This window comes from Halyomorpha halys, unplaced genomic scaffold (genome assembly GCF_000696795.3).
Source record: "Halyomorpha halys isolate HHAL.00 unplaced genomic scaffold, Hhal_1.1 Scaffold777.1, whole genome shotgun sequence".
NCBI lineage: Eukaryota > Metazoa > Arthropoda > Insecta > Hemiptera > Pentatomidae > Halyomorpha > Halyomorpha halys.
In genome coordinates, this window is record NW_027107689.1 from 162,061 (window position 1) to 174,305 (window position 12,245).

General features: G+C 30.2%; 1 protein-coding gene across 2 annotated transcripts in view; it reads left to right on the forward strand.

Moving 5' to 3' along the window:
* Positions 1–7,173, forward strand: part of LOC106686106 (probable mannose-6-phosphate isomerase) — a gene marked incomplete at its 5' end in the record, with an annotated part of 26,404 nt that extends 19,231 nt beyond the window's left edge. The window contains 4 exon segments of one of the 2 annotated variants that reach the window (XM_014429242.3): positions 2,385–2,552; positions 3,215–3,417; positions 5,589–5,642; positions 6,931–7,173. In XM_014429242.3, coding sequence (XP_014284728.1) covers positions 2,385–2,552; positions 3,215–3,417; positions 5,589–5,630 — 413 coding nt within the window. In that variant the 3' untranslated portion in view covers positions 5,631–5,642; positions 6,931–7,173. 2 annotated transcript variants of the gene reach the window in all.
* Between the last annotated feature and the right edge of the window lie 5,072 nt (positions 7,174–12,245).

Consider the following 12,245-nt stretch of genomic DNA (forward strand, 5'->3'; position numbering starts at 1 on the left):
CCCAATCAGCAACACATTTGAAGCTCAAGAAGTGGTAACATTGAATGAAGACAAGATAATCAACTATTGTCGTGTACATATGTGTATAAAATTGTGCTACTCCATAAATGTGTAATTATTTTCTATATTATCAATACAACTAATAGAGAGACATCTTGGATGGACATAAACTCCCTATTTGAAAGCCTCTCGCAGTCAATGTTTCATCATCAACATGGTGAACATGTATTTTGGAATTATCATCTCAATATCCTTTACCTAAATTCATCTTACTTTCCTCACACCCATAAGTTTTGAGGACCAATTTCCTCCATACTGGTCACCCTCTTATTAGGATCAAACCAATTATTAAGACACTGAATTATTTTAAATACAGTGCCAACAGTGTTGTAGATGTGATACTAGGGGTATTAATGATGTGTTAAATGTAAAATGTTTTACCATGTTAAATGTTATAAGTATTGGATTGTGAGCAGCCCCATTTAAAGTCATGTTAAATGCATAAGAGCTCTTTTTTTGATTTTTTGAGCAACTTGTTTAATTACCTTTCATTCCAAAACTTCATGTTATTGTTTAATTCTAAGTTTTAATTAAAGTAATTTATTACACCTTACTACTTGAAATGTAGAAGTTGTGTGAAAGTTTGGCTCCTGAGTCCTTGTTGATCTTCTGACTTATAAGGAAGAGAATCAAGTTGTGCTAATTGACAATTGTCATTACATTTTTAATATTGTCAGTCATTGCTGTTCAATCCGCAGTCATCATTCAACAATCCGAACACAAACTACGAGCAAGTAACCTAACACAACAATAAACAAAGCGGTAACGAGCTCAGCTGGTCTGTTTTGTGACGTCATTTTCCATTTAGCAGATCTAGTAACAGGCTCTCAAACATGTTACATATATTATATCGTTTTAACATTATAAAAGAAGGAAATATTTCTCCATCTAACACGCTTTAACATGTTATACTAAAGATCATGAATTCCTCTTCTAATTCCATTTCTATTACTTCACATCTAATCAGTGTTGTTACTAAAGTGTGACTTTGATGACGCACTGGATTCTAGTTTTTATCGTCTCGACTCCCAAATTGCAATCTCCTTTTATTAATAACACACACAAAAAAAAAAACACCGTGTCGAGGCCGTCTGTTAGATTTTAGTTACTTACTATTTTAGTTAACATCCTTGTTTGAAGATCTCCCTCACCCCATCACATTTTGCATAGAAATTCAAGATGCTAGTGGCATGAAACTCGAGTAGCCATCTTGGATGGTAGAAGAATATACACAGTCTCAGGAGCCACATAATTTTCTGGCTGTGATCAACGATTTCGCGGTAATTTCACATAGCAATCATGCAGAGGAACAGGCAGGATGAAAGAAGGAAGTGAGCATAATAGATAAACAAGTCTTTAAGATCAACTAAAACCTCAATAGAACATCACAACTATCAACCTCCAAGATCTTCATTATTCCATCTAACCCCATTTAAATCAATAGGCTAAATCAAAATTCATTTAACTAACTACTAACTTATATTGTACAACACTTATGCCTAAACCAAATATCATCAATTGTGTACAGACTAATCAAGAGGTTATATTTTCACTTTGTTTATCATGCATAATTTATTTCATATCTACTTCAAATACAGTCCACTCCATTCATACCAACAAATTACTATTAATTCGGGTAATATCCCCCACCATTTTATCCCGGGGATAAATTATTTAATATCTGAATTAAACAATCCTCCATATGTCATCATCACCAGCATTTTCTTAAGGTATTACTGCATTGAGCGTATCACAGAGACAATTCAAATCATCCATTTTTTTTTTTTTTATTTCAAAATTTTATTTATTGATAGATATCATAATGTTGTTGGGTAATAGGTAATAGAGATAACTGATCACATTCATACTAAAATAAAATAAGAATAATAATAAATGAAAAAAGTACTATTACAATATTTATACTATCTACCTGAGGATCCCTGAGCCAACTCTATCACTAACATGTGAGGGGTAGAGCAGAACTCTTTGAGATACCAGCGCATCCCTGTAATGAGCCAGTGGGAGCTGATTCAAAATGTGACAACCATAGATGTAACCTTCACTTCCAGAACTATTTCAAGTAGTTTTATCATTCTGTATTAACCAACCGGCAGTAGGTGTTTTTGACGTTGTGTCCAGAGACTAATTTGTTCGTAAGAATGGACTACTGACCTTATTGTGTTCCAAGAATACAACCTCAACCTCTTCCAAGATCGGCATGGAAATCACTTTTTTTAATTAAATAACTTTTTATTATGACCATTTACATTTCATATTTATTGTAAGTAAATTATTTATTTATTTAAATTGTGAAATGTTTTCAGATTGTAAGATGAAATCGTCCGTTAATTATTTCGTCTTAAAAAAACTTTATGAACAATTCTCTTATGACTGCGGAGTTTATGCACCTTTATTTTTAAACCATATCATTTTGAATCCAGGCCAAGCAATCTTCTTACCGTCAGGCACTGTTCATACGTACCTTCATGGAGGTAATGGATATGTTCAAATATAATTAATATTTTTAAAAAATCTTCATTAATTATTAAAAACATTAATAAAGACTAATCAAATGTTCTTGAGGGGGGAAGGGGTGGAGGAGCAAATGATAAAATTTCATACCTAACATATATCAAACTAACAAATCTTGCCACTCACATAATTGATTTTCTTAATGATGAGTTAATAGGTGACCATTGATATATATACAAATGAGATGATTTGGGGTGTGGTAAGTGAAGAACACAATTAAGTAAAAACTTATGCCAACGTTTCGGTCAGAATTTCAAGCTTTCGTCAGGGCTAAGAACAAATATCAAACAATGAATAAAAGGGTATTTAGAATGATTAGAAAATAACTTACATTATTGATAATTGAAATATTTATATTGTTATGTTCCCATTATTCTTCTGTATATTCTTTTATTCATTAGTTGTAATCTTGTTTGTTTGTTTTTTATAGCCGTGATGAAGGCTTGAAATTCTGACCAAAAAGTTGGCACTAATAAATAAGTTTTTACTTATTTGCGTTGTTTTAAACCTCACCTTCAACCATCTTCTTCTCATTTTTTGCCTATTAATTTTTGCACTGAGTATCCACAGAGATTTCTATTCATAACTGAATCCAAATAATTGATATTAAGTACTATTCCAGATTGCCTTGAGGTAGGGACAAGCTCACAAAACATTTTAAGATGTGGCCTTACCTGTAAGTTTAAGGACATAGATGAATTCCTCAACATTGCAGACTTTAGCCCCTGCTATGTGAGTCATTTAATTTTGGAACCCATTGTAGTTGATATATTCCACACAAGTTTTGTTCCTCCTGCCAAAGAAATGCAAGTCACTCGGATATGCGTGAGTTCACTCCCTTATATTACAGCAAACTATATAAATCAAATATCAATATATTATGTAATTCAAAATGAAAAATTAGATATATAAGAAGATGATCAGGAGAAACAAAAATAGTTTACAACTATTTATTTTCCGACGTTTCGCTCCACTTTGCAGGGCTTCATCAGGGCTAAAAATATACAATGATAAGATAAAAATACTAAGAAAATATTCAATGATAAGAATAAAAACAAGTAGCAATGGCAAGAGTAAAATTTCTTTATAAAAATACGTAAAGTATAAAGCTAAAAAAGTACAAGAGGTGAACATAAACCAAAAACAACCCTTCCAGTTAACCACAAAATCGATAAAAACTGTATCTCGCATACATACAACCATATATTAAACTTAATTAAGACTAAATAATTTTACACTCATTTTATTATCTACACCAAACATTTTTCTATTATACTTTTGTTTTTTCACCTGTTTGTTATCTCTTTTTCACTTATATTATCTATCGCTGCATTTACTTATATTTATTCATCTATGTTTTATTAACTTCACATTTACTTTGTTTTTGTTTTTTGTAAACTTTTATTTCACATGTTTCTATTAACTTATTTCACTTATCATTATCATCTCCTATATGGTTAACATTCCATCACATTTTTTCACTTATTTCTATACTTTATTACTTATTTTTAATCTTTTTATGTACTTCTTTCAACATCTCACCTTGTACATTTATATATATTTTTATTTTATTTTGTAAACTTTCACTTCCGATTTTTAAATTATTTTATTTCACTTTATGTTATTCATGTTACTCCTGTTATCTTTACTATTACTATTATCAGTGTAGATAAATGATTATTTTCACGATATATAAATACTACAGTTGTTATCATAGTTTAATTATTTTTCTTAATTATTTTTTATTTATTTATTTTTAAACTACTCTTTATTTACTTTTACTTTTTATTAGTTACTTCTTTTACAATTATTGTTATTATATCCTATATTGTTTTATTTTCTTCAGTATAATCTCCTATTATTAGTAACGATATGTGTCATTCTAATTTTACTTAGTTATTATTATCATGTAATAACTTATGTACTGTATCATTCTGTATTTTTATCTTATCATTTTTCGTCATATCTTTATCACTACTTCCTGTATACGCGACGTATTTGAAATCAAAATAAAGCCGTTAAACAGTTTGCTGGCTACCTCCTCACCACTCCTCCACGCTTCCGCTTCATTGTTTCTTTCTGTTCAACCGATTGCTTTGAACAGGTAGGTTGTCCTGACTTCTTTGCTCATTTATTATCATTTTATATCATTATTATTATTTATTTATTTTTATTATTATTCTTTCATGACGTTTATTTTATCTCTATATTTTTTCCTTCCCCGTATTGTTTTTGTTTTATGTGCATCTCTAGGTAACGCCTTAGCAACTATAACAGTCCTTAGCAACTATATACACATATAGATAATTATAATTAATTACACTTTTAAATTACATAAGATATAAACATAAATAGAATAAAATTATTTTCCGAAATGTTCTCACCTATGAAAACGTTTGCACTTTAAGAATGCTGAAAATCATTCAAATCAAAATCAAATAGAATAAATGTGTTTTTGATAATTCCGTTGCTTCATAATAAGAATTTTATTTATATTTTATTGCCCTCCACAATATGGGGCAATTGAGAAACCACATACCAACATATGAGCGTCAGTTCGAGTTGGCTTTCATCACAACCCTGGATCATGGTAAACCTAAAAGTTCTAAGGTTGTGAAGATTTTCAACTAAACGGCTCATGGTTTGCAGTTTTGTAACAATAGTTGTAACTCCTATTGACGCGTAAGTTTGTTGTAGAAGTAGGTTTTAACCTTCTCACCAAGGTTAGACGAAATCGAGCAGGGTTGTGAGGAAAAAGATGGAGACTCTCACGAACCGCAGCAATTGGTTGCTCACTGATAGTTTCAACAACAAGCTTAGTAATTCTTTTTCTAAAAGATATATATTTTTTTTATTTCCGGAACGAAATAAAAAAATATATAGCCTTTCATTTTTCTTTATTCCAAAATTAGCCTTAAACATCAATTTTAAAATTTATATGCTGTTAAATTATTATTAAAATAATTAATAATTTTATGATATGTGTCCAAATATAGACAGGGTGGAGAAGAGACTACTCTACTGCAAAGAAAAAGTGAAGCCGAAAAGATGTAAGTTGACAACTCCCTTTGAGCTAAAGTTTACGCTAAGTTTGAAAGGAAATATCCCCCGTTGTAATTTAAACTGACCTCGGTGAAGTTGGTCCCCAATCCTCTAAACTTTTTAAAATTTCTAGTTGCCACCTTAAGAGTTCTAGAGTTCTCAATTATTGACAAAAATAGTTCTTTGGCTGAAATCATTGAGAACTCGAGAACAAGGGAGCTATCAGAACTCGGAGAATTTTTAATGTTCACAAACTCTTCGTACAAAATTATCTAAAAAAATTTAACCGTTTGTTAAGAGTTCTGTTGAGAGTTTTGCCAGTCCCTCTAAGAGTTCTAACAAAATATCCTTCATAATCAAAGTGCTAAAGTTAATAGCAAAAAAGTTCCAAAGTTTCACAAAAGTCGCATGTATTTTTAATTGTTGTCCGGGTATTCAAACAAAATAAATGTCTCTTAAAATAATTGAGAACTCAAGAACTCCTAAGGGAGCAACCAGAACTCAAAAGAATTTTATATGTTCACAACCTCTTTGTATGAAAATTTTCAAAGGCTTTTTTGTCGTATTTTGGGAGTGCTTTTGTGAATTGTTTTTGCCTGCCTAACTGTTCTAAACAAATTCATTGAGATATAAATACCGGCGACTTTTGTGAAATTTTGAAACCCTATAACACTTTTTCTGTAAACTTTGTCACTTTGATTATCAATGATAATTAGTATTGCTCTCAAAGGGCTACCAGAACTGTTGGTTATCGGCCAAAATATTTCGACCAAAAAATTATTTTAAGTTCCGAGAATTTGCAACTTTGACATTTTTTTCAATAACTTTTTTTAGGGATTTGTTTAGTAAGGATAATTTCTGTCCTTAATAATCAAAGTGCTAAAGTTTATTGCAACAGTTATAGTGTCAATCGAAAAAAAAAAAAAAAAACAGAACTATTTCTGTAAATCATTGAGAATTTTATAACTCCTAGGGGGGCAACCTCAACTATAAAAATGAAAATTACTAGTGATTGGTTCATGCCTCCCCTACTCCTATGCCATATCCCCGCAGTTCATTTAGAGACTCGCATTTTTGGCTTCACTTTTTCTTGCAGATTACTCTCTCCATTTTACTCTAATACGAAGAATTTTTTAATGAATTGAACAAAGAAAAATTGGTTAGATATGACAATTGGTATAAAAAATATAGTTTTCACGTTTCCTTGAAAAATTGTTAATGATCGTAAGGATATTTTATGTGGAAATAAAATACTCATTTGTAGAATTGATATATCTTTCATCGTTTGCTTTACAGGTTCCAGAAGAAATGACCTACACTATTGAAGAAAAGTATTCGTGTTCGATTGTTTTGGTGACCAGAGGATCAGCCATTTTGGCTGATGAAAGGCACGTCGGCTTAGGAACAACGTTGTTCCTACTTCCTTATCAGGAACTAACATTTAAGGTTAAAAAAGACCTTACAATTTACGTTGTCTTCCCAAATCCTGAGTCTAAGGATCCAAGCCGAACTGTGCTTGATTAAACATTTTTAAGAATATGAATTTTTTTTTTTAAACTAACAATATTTAGATGGCAGCATTTACCTTATGCTCTTCTGAAATATGAATATGAGTATTGTGATGGTTGAGTATAATTAGCTAGTTGTGACCCGAATTGAAGATATCAGGTATTCCTAGGCCACGACAGTGGCGTGTTCATTAAGTTGGGTGCTGGTTAAGGGACGAATTGACAGGGTGAGTTTTACTGGAAATAGCCGCAAATCCTTGCAGGATGAAAACTTCACTCCGTAGGAAACTGCCTACAGTCATGAAGGGAGTAGCATGTTCTGCAGGAACTAGCTGTAGGTGCTCACGAAATAAAGAAAAGGTATAAGTAGGAGAATAGATCCAGCGAAGGCGGAGTAAAATAAATGTCCTATACACATATCCATAAAAAGCACTAGATCGAATGTGTATATACTCACTGCGAACCGAGGAACAGAATTCCCCCAAGGGGAAATTCACACTTTGATTAGCCAGGTTTGTGTTTAGTCAACTCTCTTAGCAATCAAAAGCCATTAAGCTATGTTGAGTGTAAGATGTTAGCTTTTAGTGGATCAAAATATTCTGTTGTAATATTTATTGATTCTAGTAATTTATGAATATTACAACACCTGGAATTGTTATTCATTTGCACAATTAAAGTAATTACGAGAAATAATAAATATATCGACACAATGTGTGTATGATGACTGTAGCAGTTCACGTTGCGACAGCTAGGTGCTTCATGTTGGCTCGGTTTTTGCGGCCATCGTAGTTTCAGCAGAGGCCAGCAGACAGTGGTGTCGCTACGTGAGGTTGTCTTACAAATTGCAATCCAGTTTGACAAAGTTTTGAGCAAATAATTTACTTTTTTGTCATTTCCAAACCAACTTTCTGTTATGGGTTGTAGTATTGTAGAAACTGCTCCACTAAACAATTTTCATCATGTGGCCTATCATATTCCTGCCCCCAAATCCTTCTAACAGTTGTTTAATTAAATGATCTCAATCAAACTACCTGTATTTATTTCTTGAAATAATCATCCATTTTCTAAGAATAAAGCAGTTATTTCTGAAATAATAGCTACTGTCCCAATTTTCTCATTATTTTAAATATATTATTTCAGAAAAAAATACATTAATGAAAATATAAATGGGTATAGTTAGGAGAAGAGATCCAGTTAAGGCCGAGTGAAGCATATGCGAATACATAATTTCAAAAGTTTATATAATAATTCACTACTGCCTAAGAAGGAAAATCTCCTCTAGAATACGAGGAGAAGATGGTTGGGGGTGCGATCAAAGAGAAACACAAATAAGTTGGATTAACCTTTTTTATTGTCCCAACGTTTCGGCTAGAGTTTCTAGCCTTCTTCAGGGCTAAAAACAGAACAAGATAACAACCACAATAAGTATAGAAAATAAAAAAGAAAGTATAAACAGAATAACATAAAATGAATAATTTTACAAAATATTATTAATATTAATATTATTATTCTGTTTATACTTTCTTTTTTTATTTTCTATACTTACTGTGGTTGTTATCTTGTTCTGGTTTTAGCCCTGAAGAAGGCTAGAAACTCTAGCCGAAACGTTGGCACAATAAAATAGGTTTATCCAACTTATTTGTGTTTGGCTTTGACCGCACCCCCAACCATCTTCTCGTACGTCATCCACGGTCAACTATCTCTCATAATTATGACTCCTCTAGAATAAATTCGTTCTAAAGTCAATCACGTTATGCTAAGTCAACTCCTTTATTAAACACCATCAAGAGGTGCTGCGTGTAAGACGACTTTTAGTGAAACAATAGGTTTTATTATTTATGATCTATTAATTCAAATAATACATTTTTGAATATTACACAGCTTTTGTAATTAAATTATTTACAAGAAATAGTACAAATATTAACATATGGTGTTTGCCTGATGACCGCAACGAGCCTAGGCCAACCAAAAACCATGGCTCGGCCAACATGTAGAGGCCTCTTTATATTTCTCGTCAAACTTCATTTATAAATGAACTTTGTCAAACAACTTCAATATTATAATGCCGGTCCAGGACGCATTAAATAAAAATGAGATCTCTTTTTTATATTTTAATAGTCAATAAAATTTTTTTTATACTTTAAAAGAGCTATAACTTAACAATATACACTATAATTGTTGATCTGTGTATTTTCCACCTATCTTATATCAATGCAGAATATTTAAGTTATTACGACAAAAAATTATTTATCAATAAATTTTATCTTTCAAGTAGTCATCATATCTAAGAATTTCGTGTTATTTTATTATTTGTTTTAAGTACTTTTCACTTCTGGTTTCAGTATCAGGTAAAAATATAAAAATAAATTGATGGAGGCCAAAGAATATAATAAAAAATTCAACTTAATTTTATTCAGAAATACAGTAGGTGTCTGAATAAGTTTTTTTATAATTTTGTACAATAAAAATGTTTATATATGGCTACATTTCTTCAACAATGACGTGACTAAAAAAAAAAATTAATAATAATTACACTGCTCAATCTTACACATATTACACAGGTTAGTTGTTTCATTATTTTCTATTTTGAATCGTCTTAAGAATGACACATTTTATTTGCGACAAGTTGGAAGCAGTTTATTTCTTAAATAAAATAATTTGTTTCCAAGTTAAGTCTTAAAAGACTCCATTATTTCTGACCATCCTCAAGGACAATCTATTAAATAACAGCTTTTATTATCCACTAAGGAAATTTGTAATTCAGAAAATTCTATCGATTTCAAGATCGCATATCGATTTATTTTAACTTTTCTGATTTCTTACTTATTATCTACTCGTTTGCCACTTTCCACAAATCTGAGACTTTCATATATGGTTGGTAAAAAAAGGAAGAAACACACGTTGGTCTTCACACGCATATCTGTTTTTTTTATTTTTGTCGGCTATTACATTCGATTTTCGCAACAAAAAAGAATTTAAAAAAGATAGGCTAAATAAAAGGAAACGTAAATATCAGTAAAGTAGATAGTAAATGATGAAAATTCCTATAAATAGTACAACATATAATTTAATTACCTAGACATATAATGTCTTAATAAAAATATATTTTTGCTCTGTTAAGTGTTAAATATACTGCTGAAGTTGATTAACAAGGTTTGAAACTTGCATTTACACAGAATCAATAGAATTTTAAAAATATACAACCATGAACAAGAGTTAATTATTAACTCCAAACGTTAGAGAAGTTTTATAATTAAGTCGGAAAGTCCAAATATTCATCTGCGCGAATCTGTCATTGTTTAGCAAACGGTTATTTCACCTTAACATATTGTATCTGTAGTTAAACTATTTTTTGCCCAACAATGGTATAAAAAAGTTTAAATAATACTTTGGCTTTGATTTAAAAGCTATTTAGATATATGATTTTCTAGATTAATATTAAACAAGTATAAACTTCATAAGGGTATATTATTTGTTAAGATAACGCTTGACAAAAAAAAAATCGATAAGAAAAGGAAAAGAATTCTTGAAAATCTAAAATAAATGCTAGTTCACTAATATAATCAAGACGCGATGTTATTTGTTTTCATTAAATCAGTAGAATAAGAATATATTTATGTTTTCTTGAGCATTAGTATATTTTAATATCTTAAATCATAAACAAAAACTTAAACTAATCCGTTTATTGTATTTTCTATAAGAACAAACTTATATACTGAAACGTTTGCCAGCGTGTGTGAGTACGTAAGCCGTTAGGTCAAGGTCCATTTGCACTGTTGGTCGAAGAAGTATTGACACTTAATTTTTTTATGCTTCATTTTGAAAAATCAATAATTTTATTTTTAAATATTTCTATTTAATAAAATATTTATAAATACACACAATTGTAAAAAAAATATTTAAAATTTACAAAATAAAAAAAAAGTAAAGAAAATATTTTTTTAATCAGTCAAAGAAGTATTATTACTACAACTTATTTCTTATCTTTTTCGGTAACTAGTTCTTTATAATTACAAGTGAACATAGTATTTCTGTAAAAAAAAAAATTGATAGTTAAATTATATTCTAAAGGACTTAGTTACCGAAAAATAGCGAATAAATTACAGAAAAGTTTCGGTACTTTTCGAAATACTGATAAAAATTTCGGATTTAAACTAACTTCGTTCTGGACGGCAATCAAAATCGTTGTATAATTAAATCAAATTTGTTATTAAATCTTATTAATAAAATGTAATATGATTAAATTGATCCTTTTTTTAGATCATTGGAGATTGATTGTCATAAACAAAACAAACGATTCATTATTTAAAAATTAACAATATAGTTGCTTTTTAAATATACACTTAATCGAATATCGACGTCCAACTTTCTTCTAATTTTTTATATACTATATTTGTATCTCTTAGAACTAAATGTATTGTGCCAGAAATTAGAATAGTAAAATTTCGAAATATGATCGTTATTTATTAAATCAAGATCTCGTGTTTTTCTTTTCTTTGGGCCAAAGGGACATCGTAAGGTCCTTTTACACATTTGATGAATTTGTGCATGCACTAGCGTGTGGATGAGTTATTTGGGGTTATGGAGGAATAGGCTATATGTAATTTTTAATCTATATGGGACAAAGTTCTTCAAAATCGGATTCAGATTATCGATTCGATTCGATCGATATGTCCGGGCACAAATTTGACTAAGGATGCTGCACTGTTCTGTGATGTCCAAAACGTCTAATGCAAATGAAAAAAAGTCAGTTATTTCACATCAATTTTTTATTACTTTAATTAAAACTATGTATAATTACAAGTCAGAATCGATGATTTTGCCAAGTATAGGTTAGAGAAATAAAAAATGGCGACTGTTTCAAAACAAAATAAAAAAAAAATTTTCATTAGGAGCTTTATATCTTTGAAACTACCAACATCAAAAAACCTAAAAGAACGTCAACGAACTACTCTTAAAATAGAGTAACTTTGTTCAAATATGAGCCATAATAATTTAATTTACATTCAATAGCTCTCGAGATAGCTTTTTAAGTAGCAACATTTCATAAAAATGTTGTACAGAATGTACTGAAAGATCAGTGGTTAATGAATTTATTTTGAG